Source organism: Vigna unguiculata, chromosome 5 (genome assembly GCF_004118075.2).
Source record: "Vigna unguiculata cultivar IT97K-499-35 chromosome 5, ASM411807v1, whole genome shotgun sequence".
In the NCBI taxonomy this organism is placed as follows: domain Eukaryota; kingdom Viridiplantae; phylum Streptophyta; class Magnoliopsida; order Fabales; family Fabaceae; genus Vigna; species Vigna unguiculata.
In genome coordinates this window covers 33,670,511-33,687,732 of record NC_040283.1, presented here as the reverse complement: position 1 = coordinate 33,687,732, position 17,222 = coordinate 33,670,511, and the positions used below count along the sequence as shown (strand labels likewise).

The 17,222-nt window shown below is 33.3% G+C and overlaps 1 protein-coding gene across 1 annotated transcript; it reads right to left on the bottom strand.

Annotated features, from left to right (window-relative positions):
* Window positions 1-11,930: 11,930 nt before the first annotated feature.
* Window positions 11,931-15,757, bottom strand: LOC114183157 (B-box zinc finger protein 22). Its single transcript, XM_028070072.1, has 3 exons — window positions 15,294-15,757; window positions 13,443-13,868; window positions 11,931-12,581 (listed from the first exon to the last, which is right to left on the bottom strand). The coding sequence occupies exons 1-3, from the start codon at window positions 15,474-15,476 to the stop codon at window positions 12,312-12,314; spliced, it is 879 nt and encodes a 292-aa protein (XP_027925873.1). The 5' UTR covers window positions 15,477-15,757; the 3' UTR covers window positions 11,931-12,311.
* Window positions 15,758-17,222: the final 1,465 nt, after the last annotated feature.

Below are 17,222 nucleotides of genomic sequence, written 5' to 3'. Positions count from 1 at the left end.
TTGGATCTGATTGAGTTTACTCATTGCACATTTACCTTTACTATACACACCTCACTTACTTCATGCACCTCACACATTTCTCACGCACCCATTTATTTTGATTTTCGAATTTTTGCCTCCATTTCTAATTGCATCCCCTTTTTCACATACTCACCATTTTTACAAAAATACAAAAAACTGAAAATAAAATTAAAAGTGAAAAATATTTTCTTTTTACTCTTTTGGTGTCTATTCGGTTGCTCACGTCATGTGACACTAATTTTTAAATAATTTAAAAATACCAAAAAATATAATTTCAAAAATATAAAAATATCAATACTTTCAAACGAACAATCTTTTAAGAACTACGTGATCCTTGATTCTCCATTATGAATGGAGATACATGGGAGCAAGGTTAGCCCTTGTTAGATTCACCTTCAAAAGATCAAATCATTTTCCAAAGAGTTTTCCAAATATTTTTCAAAGAACTATGTAACCCTAATTTTTCATTTTGAATGAGAATACGTAGGACCAAGGTCAATCCTTGTCGGGCCCAGAAAACCAAAAAAAAAGACTTTTTTTTTTCTTTTTAGTATTATTGTCTTATTATTTTTGGGGAAAATTAACATTTTGAAAATCACATCAATTTTGCATGTCTAATTAAAGGTACTGCCCTTGGACGGACGTTGTAGGGTGTTAATACTTTTCCTATGCAAACCATGTCTTATTTTACGGTTTTCCATAGTTTTTCCATAATAAACTATTGTGGCAATTCCCAAATCTCTTTTCAAACCCGTTTCTTTTTTGGTTCACCGTCTTGTCACGATTTCGGTTGCGACACTAGGTAAATGGTTGAGATAGGCCGGTTCGAACCAAAGGTCGAGACAAGTTGGTTGGACTAACGACCTAGCCACATTGTCTCGAACCGAAGGTCGAGATAGGGCATTATGATCTGTAGGCCGAGATTAGTCGCTCCGGGTTAAAAGCCAAGATTAGCCAGCTCGAGCCGAATGTTGAGACAGGCAATTTCGATCGAAGGTTGGGACAAGTCTTTTAGGATGGAAAGTTGAGATAGGTTGACTCGAGACAAAGGCCAAGATGCACTATGGACATTTTGGCTTTGTGGGCTTTTCCAACAAGAGTTTTTTTATCATGTAGGCTTTTTTTGACCGCAACCCAAATTGCTTGATGATTTGTACAAAGTTATATGATCCAAATTGAAAAATTAGATTATAATTTATATTCATTTGAACATTAAATTATAATAATTATTTGTATAACAAAATTAAACAATTATAAGTATATAATCAATAGATTTATTTTCAATGTTAGCCTTACTAGTAACACTTGTGCAAACATCATGATCTCAAACATTGAGGAATTTACTACCATAAAATCTTTTGTTGCAACTGTAAAACTGATTAAAATCATTTAGGTGAACTATAGTAAAGGAGCAATAAAGGGATCCTTTGGGCTATATGCTTATAGTGACATTAAAATAATACTTGGATATTATGATTAATTGCTTTGTTGCTCTTATGTTGTCAACTAAAATCATAATTTTAGTTTTGGCCATTGAAGCTTCCCACAATAAAGGATGAATGCAAAAATAGTTGAAGTGTATGACTTCCTAATTATGCAAAAAGCCTTCACATGTCAATATTCCATGGTTCCTTCCAGATAAGGATTGGGAGAATTATCTTCAAGTAATCAAATGTATGCATTTTTTTTTAGGAATCACTCAATAGTATATAACTTTTAATAGAAGCATACTTTTATATATATATATATATATATATATATATATATATATATATATATATATATATATAAATTACATATGCTAAAGCTTTATAAGGATTAACGTTTGTTCTTGCAAAACTAAATATATCTTATAGAGACTCCAAAGCACTTCAAACACTTTCAACTTTCAACTCCAAGGGTACTCGTCCTCCTTCTATATACTCGTCTTCCTTAAGTCGGGTAGGGGTTGTGCCTAGTGGCGGAACTTGGACAAAATATTCAGGGTGCCAAATCATTTTTTTTTCAAATTCATTATATGTAACTTTAAAACCTATAAAGTTTTTTTTTCATTCTCTTTAATTCTTGATTCTCATGAAATTTCTCAAGTTTAATTGACGTAGATGCATTTTTTTTCATCTTCATCACAAGCCTTCCTCTTGAAAAAGTAAATCAATTATTTTGCTTTTTATCATAATTTTTTTAATATAAATTTATCACCTTTCACCTATTTAAAAAAGATAAATTTATCACCGCTTAATGGTACACAATAGACAAATTTATCACATGCAAGAAGAAAATAGATTGCTTCAAAAAATAAAAAAAAGGTAGAAAATGAACTTATTCAAAAGAAGAGATTGATCGGTCGAAAATGTTCCTTAACTCCTCAATTTAACTATGATGCAATTTTATTTTGAAAAGGATGAGAGATTAAAGGTCAAAATTGAGATAAAAAGAGAAAGGTAAGAAAGAGATCAAGGTATATAAAAGAGAAAAACGAATTAAAGAAGAAAGAGAGGAGAGGAGAGGAGAGACTATGCATGAGGTTGTAAGATTTTTTTTTAAAGTTAATATAAATAATATAATAATATGTAGATATAATTTTAAAATATATATGAAAAACTAAATAAAAAATTTTTGCGAGAGTCATGGCTCCGCTAATTTATTAAGATGGCCCGCCATTGGTTGTGCCTGCAAAATACACTCAGACGCTTAAGTTGGTCAAATGCGTCAACAAGCAATAAATGCAGTAATTAATGAAAACATAATTAACATACCTCATAAAATGTGTTATTTATGTTGATGTTTATGGGCCCTTACCTGGTTGGGTCTGGGTCATGAGGCCGAATTATTTGTGGTTTATTGTGTATAACTGGTGTAGTGCCATCCTAGTGAAATGGATTGAGACCGGACATGTATCGACTTAGTAGATCGACATGTACTTAGTCTGGGATAGTTATTGCTGGGTCCGAGGATAAGTTAGTCATATACAATAGACCAACCCCTGGTGTTTAGCATGACACATGTTGAGGACTTACAAGGAACTTCCTAATAGTCGGTCCCCAATTGTTGGCTTGCCGATCACTATGTCGGTACATGATTATTGGTTTGCTTAAGAAAAAAAAAATTGTATTTCTTTAACTATGTAGTTCTATAGGTATAAAGTTTATTTGTTGTATTTTCTTAAATTAATTATAGTTATATATATATATATATATATATATATATATATATATATATATATATATATATATATTAGATTCTGAAATTGTATCTTGAAAAAGTATATATAATTTTGTGAGGGTATTAGAATTTATACCAAGTTGTAATTTACTCAAAGAACACCTATCAAAAACTCAAACAATTTCTATTTTCTTGTGGGGTTTTAAAATTCAAGATAAATTAATTAAATATTTATCCATTATGTCTTAGAAATACAACAGAGTATTTAAACTATTCTATTTAAATTTAGAAAATCATTAGACTATTTAATTTTTACACAAAACCCATAAACTACAGTTTAAAATAAAATAGAAAGTAAAATATAATATTTTCAAAATCACTAAGTAATTATTGAGACAACTGGGGCAATGGTAGTATTATCTAAATTTCATAATTAGAATGACAAAATATCAATAACATTTTCTTTACTTTCGCAAGAACAAATAATTGTATATGGCATATAGGGGTGGCAAAACGGGCTGGGCCCAACGGGCCAGCCCGTCAGCCCGTGCTAAAAGGAACGGGCTGGGTTGAAGATTTCAACCCGTCGGTCCGTTCTGGCCCGTCCCGTCCAGCCCGTCAACTTGACGGGCCAAAGTACGGGCTGGCCCGTCCTGACCCGTTGGCCCGTTTTAAAAAAATAAAATAAAATAAAAATAATTAAAAGATTAACTTTTTAGATTATATATTTTAAATGTAGAAATATATAATAGTATTGTAATTTAAATCATCAACACCTACAAATTAAGTTTGAATTATTAGTTATAATTGAATAATTTAATATGTAAATTTAATAATTATTTTAACTTATCTAATTAAAAACATTAACTAATCAATTAAAATTTAAAATAATATTTTATTTGATTAAATATGACTTTAATAATAATTTATATGTATATATAAACAAATTTAAAAAATAAAACAAATTAAAAAATTTGAAAACTAATTAAAAAAATTTTAAAAATTAAAAAAAAAACTAGACGGGCCAGCCCGGCCCGGCCCGTTAGCCCGTCCTATACGGGACGGGTTGTGATTATTGGCCCGTTTCTATTTAACGGGCTGGCCCGTCCCGGCCCGTTTTTTGACGGGCCACATACGGGCCGGGCCAAAACGGGCCGGGCTGGCCCGTTTGCCACCCCTAATGGCATATATCAAGAGTTACATCACCAAAAGAGTTCCGTTGCCATTATTGAATACAAAATATATGAAAGTTAAATTAAAGCGAATTCTATTTAATTAAGTAGATTACTAAAAATCACTTCATTAAATTGCACTCTTTTATATATTTCATTTTCCAATTATAATGTCATTACAAATTACTGATACCGTAACATCTCATTTTAATAGATAAATCTATTCAAATAAAACATTGTACACATTATAATATTCAAGGGTACTAGACTTAAAGTATAAGGATTTTGCAGTCATACAAGATATTCAATAAAGGAAAACTAAGGTAGACCATTGTCCCTTTAATAAACGGAAAGATTCAACAACTGACCAAAAGCTTGCTCACCAAACATTGTAGAGTAAGATGAAGAAATTTAGAATTTAGGGTTTACCCGTAACTCTGCAAAGCCAAAACGGATTTTGATAACAAAACGCAAATCTCATCTACTTTCTGAGTTCCAGATCCATAAAACAAACCCAGTTATATAGTATATCAGTAACGGTAAAAAAAGTACATATATTAAAATTGTTTATTTATTATAGTAATGGTAAAAAAGTACATACATTTGTTATATTAAAAAATTGTTTATTTATTATAGTAACGGTAAAAAATGTGCGTACTTTTATCATATTAAAATAGTGACGTGACTCTCTTTCGGCCCACTGTAAATATCATGTCACAGTCCATTGACAAATTTTATTTTGATAAAATTTAATAAAATTTATTTTTTGCTCATGAACAAGGGATTACAATATAATAATAACTTTTCAATGTGGGCTCAACAATGGCCCAACACTAAACCACGTCCAACTAAGTTGCAGCATTCCGTCGTCACTATGATCACCAGGAGTTCCCACATCTGCTCACATCAATAAATTGATGATCATCGCAGAAGGAGAAAACCACACAAGAGACACATAAGCAAACAAAGTGTAAGCTAGAGTAAAAAGGTTTTATCATACAATTGAGCATACCATTTAAAAGCCAAAGATACACGAATCGTCCAAACATGTGATAGTAGACAATTTAAGACTCTAAGACTCAATTATCCGGATACAAATAATTAGTCGGATTCATTGGATGCTTGCACTTGTGGTGGCCTCTACTGTTTTGCAGAGTTATTGCCAATGGGTTTCACCCTACCACTCACAAGATTAGCCTTCAAACATCTAAGGCCATTATCTTGCCAAAGACTAGGGCATCCTGCTACCTTCACTACTTGAGTCAGTACGTTCTACGTGAGACCCACTGACTCTTTAGAGTTTTAGAATGCAATCCTTACTTGAATCCTTACTAAATTATATAATGAGACGCCACCATGAAACCTTCGTGAAATTATGCCCTAACCATAAGGCACCACCACAAAACCTTCATGGAATTACGTCCTGACCATGAGGCACCACCACGAAACCTTCGTGGAATTACGTCCTGACTATAAGGCACCTCCACGAAACCTTCGTGGAATTATGTCCTGACTGTGAGGCAATATCACGAAACCTTCGTGGAATTACGTCTTGACCATGAGGCGCCACCATGAGATCTCACCAAGGGATTCATGAAATTACGTCCTGACCATACCAGAATCATGTCTCACCAACCAAACCTAGAATTATCATGCATACTAATCTCATACCAATTTATAACCAACCCTCCAATCATGGGTCATACGCATAATCATACCATCTTATCCATTCCAACCCATACCAGTAGATAATGCATGCATATTCACATGGTTCATACTTCAATTTGGGAAACCACTCAGTCATGCAACCAATCATTAAAAACAAAGAAGAAAATAACATTAGAGCATGCACCAGTCTCGCTCAAGCCACGAGCCTCGCTCAGGCGAAAGAGGCTTTTCGGTCAAGTTACAGGCTCTCGCTTAGGTGAGACTGCGTTCAGAGAGCACTACAGGTTTCGCAAATTCTCGCTTGGGCGAGATCTCCTCGCTTGAGTGAGACTGCCCTTCGCCCAAAAGAGAGACCTCTCGCCTGAGCCACCACTGAAGTGAAACACATCAGATTCCCATGAGTTCTCGCTTAGGGGAGCCCCTCTCGCCTAAACGAGATGATTCGTCGCTCAAACGAGAGCTCTCCACCTGAGCTAGAGCTCGAGTAGAAACCTAGGTTAGTTTCTACTATTCTCGCCTAGGCGAGACGAGCTCGCTTGGGCGAGAGTACCAGTTCTCGCCATTGTTCCCACCTGCATCGGCCATACATGCAAACCAAAACAACATAACAAGGCATTCCATATAATCACAGTAGCACACAAGCCATACGAACATAGAGCAAAGCCAAAAATAGACAAACATTCAGAAAATACGAGGAACCCTAACTTCCCTTACCTGAAAAATGCTAGCCAAAGACACCAACACCTAAGCCAACGAGCACTGCACTTCTAGGAGCAGATTCGAGAGGTGGAAGGGGAAACAAAGTTGAGCTAGCTTGACAAATAGTAGAGGCCAAACCCTAGCAGAGCTTGCGGCTGCAGTTCTGAAAAGGGAAAAAGAGTTGTTTTCTGAAAGTGACAGAAAATGAGAGGGTTAGGGCTGGTTTAGGGGTTTTGGGCACCTTATGGGTCAACTCTTAGGCCCAAAAGTTAAAGCCAGGCCCTTTAACATAAGACCAGAAAAAGTGGGTCTTACATTCTCCCCAACAACAAAAATTTTTGACCTCGAAAATTCACTGATGAGGTAGGAAGAAAACTATGTTTTCCCTATTTTTTGTAACAACCACCACCTAGACATGACAGATTTGATGACTCCAACACCTATAGTCACTAGAAACTTTCATCTGTGCTAAGTGATATGTGTTCAACGGTGTAGATTGGTTTAGTCACTACTCTCAAAGCAATTCCCAACCTCCAACCTAAAACTGGAATGCTCTTTTATACCTGACCAACCAACTTGTATCTGATATACCGACTCCTCTTCCATCTGCTCCCCACTACCTCTAGTAGGTTTTTACCAACATCTCAGTTAACCTCAGGTCTCAAACAAAAACATGTCAGTTATCACTTCACATCACCTTGTTCTCTCCTTTAAACATCACTCCACTGACCTGATCACACTTGACTTCTGGCCTACTGCCCCACCATCAACACTCTTGACCACTTTATATATAACGACACTCATACATCTTGCTTCCTTTGTTGGCTTCAACCAAGGCAACAAATTTCACTACCGAGTTATTCCATTTCCAACTTTAAAACTTTCCACTATTTCCATCACCATATCGTTTTGATATCCTATCTTCATCTTTGATCCCTTAACTTATAGGCATCACTCCACAAAACCTCAGAACCATAACTTTCATTGACTTCAAATTTCTAGTTTGGTTTGTACCAAGCAACTCTACGATACACCTCAAACTAAGATTGCCCGATTTGGCTTTTCCCCAACCTTTTTGAGAAACTCACTCGTCCTAGTTGAATGACTAGACCAATGAAATCTCTTCACATATTCTCCTCCCAACTTAGACACTTACTTCTCCACCAACTCTTACTCTTACCTTGACAAGCCTAGATTTGGAGTTCTATTCCTTGGCTAAGCACCTACTCTTACTTCCTTACTTCTAGGTTGGCACCCTAACATGAAACCATAGCTCAACCATTTCCTATTTCTCTTGTCCAACTTCCTTGATGCAACTCTACTCTTCCAACTCTGAATGATTATTGAACACTCTTAATTGATACTCACAAGAACAAAACTTTGATGTTTTTAAAGAACGGGTCTTCGTAGTAACCACTAGGTCATGAGTAAGATAGTTCTTCTCACGCACCTCTTACCATTCAGAAGCATCACTTGCCACTATCCCGCTGCGCTACTCTGATTCGTACACAAGGTCACTTGTTTGTTTTGTCCAATGATGATCCTTCATGTCTGCCATGACCAGGAAGCAAACGTCGTCGGGAAACCTTTCTCAAAACCTCTATGAAACTTGCAAAACTTTTTAAACTCCCCTTTTTATAGTTTTAGCATCCCATTTTCTAAACATCGTATCCACCCTTTGTAAAACCATATGTCCTACTAGTCACTCTAACCTTAGTCAATACTCTTCTTGAACATTTTGAAGACTCTCTTTGCACTAGGGAAACATGCCGCTAAACCTTGATGATATCGTCAACCTGTTTGAAATTCCTTACCTTCATCATGTTTCCACTCTTTAAAACTATAGGCCCGAAAAGCCAATCCTCCCTTATCCAACGTTTACCCTTGAACAGTCTATCCTACTACTACCTCTCCTCTAAGATTCACCAAACTTGCAGTTATCCTTGTGATTATGCTTAGTATAAGCTACTACTTCTCCAACATCTCCTCCACTTCCATATTTACTTCAAACTATCAGTAGGAACCATCCAATTAGGAACTATTGACACAAGTTCTTCTTCAAACACCAATGCAAAAGTGAACTCCCCACACCAAGGTCAAAATTCTAGTACTTGCTTCATGATATTTCTATAAACTCTTCTACCATTGAGATTCTTTGCGTCTATTATTCATTTTCCTTTGTCAAATGACTTTGATTCATGTGAAACTCTATCCCACTATTTAGCTTGATCCATGGATTTTAAAGCTCCATTATCTGAAAGAAAGTACAATTTTATGCTCAAGTTGTTAGATATTACACTGCATTAGTAAGGTCCATATCATGATTGGATTTGTCTTTGTCAAAGAATCCTAAACATTATTGATTATGGATATGAAACTGGTCCAGTCAGCCATATCCATGTTTATGATCAAGATTTGAACACCACCATGAAAATTTATCAAGATTTTATAGCCTCCAGGTCTATGTGTTTAAAATCTCACCTCTCACTTTCCAATTTATTTCAATTCCAAATACAAACTGTAATACTCTATGCATGACAGCTATTTTTCTTTTCAAATATATTTATAATAAAATAAGTCTATGGAGCAGAATTAATCTTACTTACAATATTATAGTCACAAGTTCAATAAATATTAAACGTGAGTCTATTTGATCATTCAATAACATGAGCATAGTGTTCTAATTATTAAGTTAACTTTTTGAGTTGTATTTTAGTCTAAATACATATACTCAATCTTGAACCTTATTTTTTCTATTTTTTTTATTGATTTTAGAGTTTATGATGTTTTAAAAAAATTTAAAATTTTGTTCATATTTGGCATGTATTTACATGCAATATCGCTTATTATTTCAAAGTATATTGTTATGGCTTTAAAATTTGTAAGTAATATGGTTTAAGCACTATGTCACTGATACCACAAAACTAATTTTAAATAAGATATTGATGATCAACCTTAATCATATTATTTTAAAAGACTTGATGTCCTACTAATACAATAAATATTTTTTTTATGTAAAATTTAAACTTCTTCTTGATACATTACTAAAAATAATTCATAAATAATAATTAATTTTCTGAACAAAAATAAGTAGTCACTAGTGATCAATTTATATATTAATTTATAAATTAAAAATTATTGGTAACTAAAATAGTTTTATTATAAATAAAAATTTATAATTAATTTTTAAATTAGTAATTATTTTATTATGAATTGATTTCTAAATTAATCATTAACTATAAAAAAAATTCGTCTCTAAATTAATTTAGTTAAAAAACCGGTCTTTAAATTAATTTCTAAACATACTTTTAGTTACTAATTTTCTTAATGACATGATTCCGTTAGATATAAATAATTCTTTAGTAAATGATAAATAAATAAATAACCTAAAAGTTAAAGGTAACCATATTTAATTAACTAAAAACATTTAATTTTTTTTGTAAAATTAAAAAGAAAGAATTTTAGTTATAAGTAGCATTTCAACATGCATGGAAAGATGATTGAAGACACAAAGGGTTTCCATGATTAATTAGTTACTTTTTGCTCCACTCATGTGGAATATGATTTGTACAGCTAGCACAGTATTTGTCTTGCTGTTTCATTCTCAATCACTCCAATTCGATGTAAGAATAGCATAATATGTGGCTACAATTTTCATCTTATATAAATACAGTTCACACTGTTAAGGATTTTTTTTGTTCTGAGACATGTACGGTGTGTAGTGTCAGCATTTATCCAAGGAGATTTTTTAGGTGAAATAACGTTATCATACCAATGACCTTACAATAATTATTCTGAGGAATATCGTTCTTGTAGGTCCTCTACACTCAGATTCACCACTGCACATTCAATTTCAGGTCTTTCATTAGGCTTTTTGTTTGATTCTTCCTTTTTCTCTCTTTCACGTGGATCACTACACCAAATAAAAAAGAAAAAACAACTACTAAGATCACAAAACAAAAATATACTCACTCTATTTTTGGTCCAACTACAAATTTAATTAATAAAACAACACCAAACTACATATGATATCTTAACCGATACCTATTTTAATATATGTATTCTGATATATATAATAATTTTACTTGAACCACAACCTTTTAGATATATATTTTTCTTTTAATAATACGTATTTTAAAAATAAAACTGCAACAAAACTTTAAGTTTTAAAAGAGATATTACTTTGAATGTCATAATTAACCTTAACAATACGAGACAAAGTAATTTAAGCTAATTTTAAGTGATATTATTTTTTTCTTGAGAGTTAAATTATGAATGTGTGGCATTTTAATTATTTTAAATAATATAATATTTTTAAGTATTTTAAAATAATTTTCAATATAGTTTATATAAAAAATAAAAAAATAATTTTTTTCAAAAAAAGTAATCCAAAAGTAGAGTTTGTCATGTAGTTGGCGACTCGTGACAAACTTGAGTTACCTTTATCAGTCCCAATGTGCAATGAGCAATCAAAAGAGGTTATAAACAGACAAGGCATCACTTTCCACAAATAATGAGCTCTAAGTTCGTATCTAACTTAACCATAAGTCTTTCAAAAACTTTATGAAAATAATAATAATAAATAATTAAGACTTAAGACTTATATGAAGCACATTTTACGTGCATCAACGTTATTTTAACTTTTTTCGCTTGGTTGCCCATTTTAAGCAAAGTATCTCTAGATTAAATAGATTAACTTTTCAGTGAAGACATTTTCCTTATAGTGGAATCAATACAATTATTATTATTATTATTATTATTATTATTATTATTATATTTAATTTAGAATTATTATAATTTCATTTATAACATTATTTATTAATTCATGCAAGTTCTAATCATTAATATCACTCGCATCTTTAATCATTCTTGGCTTTTAATCAATAATATCACTCAACAAACTCGATGCTTTTTTATCGCACCCTTAAGTGTGCGTTTAAAGAACTTTCTACCGAACTAATTTTGAATTAAAATGTTTTCAAAAATTAATTCTTGCCACAACTAATGTTAAAATACAATGTTTACTTGAGTGTTTCATTCTAATAACAAATTATCAGTAAAATTTTGACATTTTTTTATTTAACACAAAAATTTACCCAACATTACACCATTATTTTTTGAACACGACCAATATAAACATTTATTTAAAGTAACATTAATGTCAACGAAATCTTAAATAACTCAATGTAAAAACCAAGATCACAAAGGTAACAAACAAGTTAATTAGATATACATATTGTCACAACAAATTTGGTGAAGGAGAAAACTCTTGTCACAACAAACCAATATTGAATGAGAGCTCTATAATAATCCAATAGTGCATCTGTATAAGATTCCAGAGCAGAAATAAGAATGTTACAAAGACCAAACTCAACAGTAGAAAGCCTTCTACACTCCAATTATTTGTTGCTGCTTCGGTAGGCAAATTCCAATGACATGTAGAGAGAGTTAGAGATTACTCCCTAGTCCCTAGAAGAAACTGAGACAGCCAAGAATAGAAACATGTAACATATGAAATGAGAACTTAGAATCATACCAGAAAACAATGGAATCAATGACTCTAAGTTATTGGCAAAGAGTAAACAATTATTAAAGGTGCCTCCGGCGTCTAGAAAAAATACTACTGATCTGAGAGTGTTGCATGTGAGAAAAGCTTATGTCAGGAACAAACAGAAGACTATCAGATGAATATTGAGGGTGTTTTGGCCAGTGTAACCCAGAAGCTGTTGGTGGTGAAGGGATCTGTGGAACTGTCCATGAAGAATCTGGAACATGTTCCAAATACTCCTCCTCCTCCATTTCCTCGTCGCCGGATCTTAAAACCGGAGAATCGGAATCCCCTAACTTACCACCGTCAGCCTGAAAATACTCGTCAAGAAACAAAGAAAATTACAGAACCATACAGATAAGACTATAACACAAACAAAGAGCAACCTAAATGGAAAGTTGATGAAAGTTAGGCAAAAACACATGATGTATATACCTAAGGTATTTTGCCTAACTATTAATAGATGGTAAGCACTCAAAGTCTCTATGAATGTGAACATAATCAATTGAATGAGAATAGTCACAAGGGAAAAAATTCTTTGATATATGAGTGTATCAGTAAATTATGTACAATCATTCCTTTCCACATTCTCATCAAACAATATCATGTTTTTAAGGACTCAATAGTGTTTTTTGTTAATTGATCACCATCAGTGTCATGGTAATAGCTCTTTGTAACCTCTAAAGATGTTGATTTTTATTAATCTTTAGGATTTGTGTTTCAAGTGAAAGCCAACTGTGTATTGCACTTCTGAAAGGTCAATTTTTCAAATGTTAAAATGGATCTACAAATATGGGAGAGAAAGAAACCAACATGCATTTCAATCAATCAATCTGTCAGATTCCAATGCTTGAATGTAACCTTTTCTGACCACAAATATGCAACATATTTATAAAAGCTATACTATATTTGCCAGTTGTTTGGTGATGTGACCAACATGTTAATAGAGCATATACCTTTGGAAGACATGATTGGCCCCATTCCTGTTCTATTTTCACCAGCACATGTTAAAGGCACTACCACATATATAATTAATCTATGGCCAAAGATGAATCTAAGCTCTGGAATGCTAACCGAGTCAAAAAATTCAAACCTTAAGAGATGGAAACTCTACAAAACCAATAAGCAGGGAATACAAGGTTATGCCTATGATTCAACAACTATGAACATACCCTTGTTGATTCTTCCATGTAATCATAATTCTGACTGAACTCGTTTAGGCCAATAAATTCATCTATTGTCCACTGTGAGATATTTCCAACTGTAGAACCACCACCAAAAGACTCCTTAGCTGGTGGAAACCCCTCAACTCCTCCACCTTCGATAGGCAACAATTCATTGTAATCTGAGTTCTGAGGCACTGTGGAAACCTTTCTAGAGATAGAAGAGGACTTTGTATCAGAAATTTTCTCCCCAGAATCTGACTTCAAAGACGATGAGGATGCACCAGGCTCTGTAGCTTCAAGGCCTACTCTTACACCGGTGAGAAGAAACCTCTGATGACCAGAGACATAAGCATTTGCTGTATGTATTGCCAAATCACATTTTCTGCAGAACAGAGCTCGATCCTCTAGACAGAAAAAGTAGCCTAATGCTTCCTGTAAAGGGTAGCAGACTCTACCATCATCACAAGCTAATCTAAAACCCCAACCAGTTTTAATTCATTTAAACTGAACCAAGATAAAACAACAAAATAAGGATATGATTAAATGTTGACCATGGTTTCAGTAACAGATATATTTGTTAATGTACAAGCCAATTTTTCCTGTAACAATAAAGCATAAAAGGAGAACAGAACGTTTATCAAACCAAACAGACTTTTTTTCAATAAGAATAAAATCAAAATTGAATATAAATCCTAAAAATGTAAAAAAGAACTCATTCTTGTGAATGTTCTCAAATGAAATTATGGTTCATTTGGTGGTCAAAATAGGCTAAAAATGGGTAAATATGAGAACAGGAAACAGTAGAAAAGGACATGATCATGATAAGCTATCATCCTATCATGTGTTGGATGCACACTAGATAACTAGAAAATAGCAGCATAAATTGTATGTAAATGAACAATATCATTACAAAAGGTAATGGTAGTGACGGGGTCGGTGTTAGTGCCAGTGGGGCCACTGACAACGACAGTAATGGTAATGATGAGGCAAAGACAACAATGACAATGGTGATGGCGACAATGACAACACTGATAGTTGTCTCAGTAATGCACAAATGGTGAATAGTGTTCAATGTTGTAGTGGTAATGGCCGGTGGTGGTTATGGTGGTTGTTGTAGCGGTGGTGATATTAGTGAACACTATTGTAATGGCCTACATAGTGGCAGCAAGGATGGTGGTGATAATGAAAATAGTGGTGGTTGTGATCATAGTGGTAATAAAAGTAGTGACAACCCCAACAATAATTGTGATAGAGTTAGTGATGGTGTAAAACAAAGTTGTTTTATGTGAGGTGGGGTGAAAGTGAAAGAGGGAAATTTTCTTTATGCTGTCCTATTTATTCCTAAACCAATTCCTCTTTAGGATAACTTTTAAACTAATGAACAATATATGATAAGTAAACAAGTTAAGCTTATCCTATTCAGCAACTCAACAACCAATATACTAAATAAGATATGATAACTTCTATTTTTCATCATCCTTACCAAACAGCCAAACTGTCCCTCAATGGATAACATTTATATTCAATTTAATCAAATTTGAAAGGGAAAAAGAAAACAACTTTAACGAAACCGGGGAGAATAGATTTTTCACTAAACCTCAACCTTAAAACCCCATCACATGCTTGTAATTCCATCAAGGATAAAGAAGAAGCATAATTAGCATCTCATATACTGAGTCCAAAATCAGCAGAAACAGCAATTACAATCCCCACATAAACCTTAAACAGAATCAAAGACAGTGAATTGATCAAACCCAAAACCTCTCCCAAGTATTAAGCACAAGAAACTGATTCCAAAGAACAGAAACCCCCCTTCTACAAAACTAAAACAAAATAAAAACCAGAAAAGCAACACACCTGGCAAATGTCACATTTGGGCATATGAGAAGAAGAGGTAGAAAGAGGAACTCTCTGGTGCTTGTTAGCAAGCTTGTTAGCCGCATGAACCTTTTCATCACATTCCCAACACAGAGCAGCCTCATCAGCACAACACAGAACCTTAGCCTCCGCAGCCTCACAAACGTTGCACTGAATCTTCATCCTGTCTACCCCAAACCCAATTCCAGTTTCCCCTCCCCCACACCAAAAGTCCTTACCTTTCCCTCAGAAAACACTCCCTCCCCAAAAGGGTATCAAACTCCACCCTCTATTATTCTTCAGAAAATAATAAAATTAAGGTAAAACCAGAGTTTAAAAAATTAAAGTTTAAGAAATTAAGATAGCCCCACTTGAAATTGAGAAAGAAAAAATAAACAGAAGGAGAGGTTTGGGGGACACCAAGAAGCAGAGGAGCAGGGTTTAAGAAGTGGGGAGAATAGAAGAGAAAGAAAGGAAAAAAATGAGGATATTTTTTGCGGCCACGATGTTCATGTACACGTGGCAGCAAACTGGTAGTGTCGTGGCACAGGAGACCAACTGTGCTGGCTTTTATAATGTTACAGTAAGAAATCAAAATCTTAAAAAGAACAAAAATCTAGGATTTTTTATTTTTTAATTTCCCAAGTGCAGCACTTGGGGAAATTTTTGGCTGAAAATTTTTGGATAGAGTAACTATAGTTTTGGATATTTTTTAATTTTTTCTGTATGGGGACTTTTGAGCTTTATATTTTTGCTAACCGGTGGAGGATACACATCCACTAATTATGAGAAATGCTTTGATTTATGTGAACAAAATGAGAGAGTAAAGGGTTGTGTCATGTCCCATTGTACCCTAAGAAAAGGGAATGGAGTTTTGAGGAGTTTGCAGAGCGTGAAGAGAGGCCCCATTGTTGAGACAAAAGGGAAGATGAGGGTGGAAATTTGCTCTGACATGAGTGGATATTTTGTAGCATAAGAAGAGATACACCATGGTTTTAGGCGAAAGGGAGGGAAAGAAATTGAAGTTCAAAACTTGGATCTTAATGGGTGGAGTTGGTTGTGGCAAAAGTAGGATATTTTGTTACATTGATAGTGAAAATTCAATGTTTTAATAGTTAAATGGAGTTAAACTTATTTTGTACCACAAAAAGAAGATAATTTAATCTAATGCTTCTTGAAGAGTTAAGAGCTATTAGCACGTATTTTTATCATTATTTATCTTTTACTGAGATTATTAGTATAGAGAAATTGAATAGAAAGGCAAGAAAAAAAGAGGGATTAAACGCATAGATTGATGATGCTATTTTCTATCTAGTCACCTGTTCTAAATCTAGCTTAGACTACGCATCAATTTCTTATTTTTCATTAGGAATTTGATCTCAAAATGCCTATATGATGGCTTCTTAATTTGGGCTTTGTTAATGAACCACGTTTCTTTTTTCGAAATGTATCTTATTGACTTAGTATTTTATTTTATTTTTTAAAAAATACTATTCACAAAAAAAGTGATTTTGTTGCTCATAAAACATTGAAAAAAATGTGTTTATGTTTTGTAGTGGGGTGGGCTCCCATTAGAAAATGCATCGTATCAATTTTCAATAAAAAACGAAAATAAATTTTCATTTTGTAAAATATTACAAAACAAATTTGCGTTTTGGATTAAGAACATTTTACAAAAATGGAAACCTGGTTTTGTGATATTAAAAGATGATACAAAAAACAAAAACGCATTTTTTTATAATTAATTTGAAAACAAAATATGCATGTGTGTGAATGAAATTACAAATCCAACAACAAAAATAAGAGTAACATATCATAAATAATGCAAAATTCATGTGAAAGTTTGCCAAATGTGTAATTTTTTTTTTTTTGTTATGGTTAAGTTAAATTAGTGATAGTCTTGTGGTAACAGTTATTTAAGCTTTAATT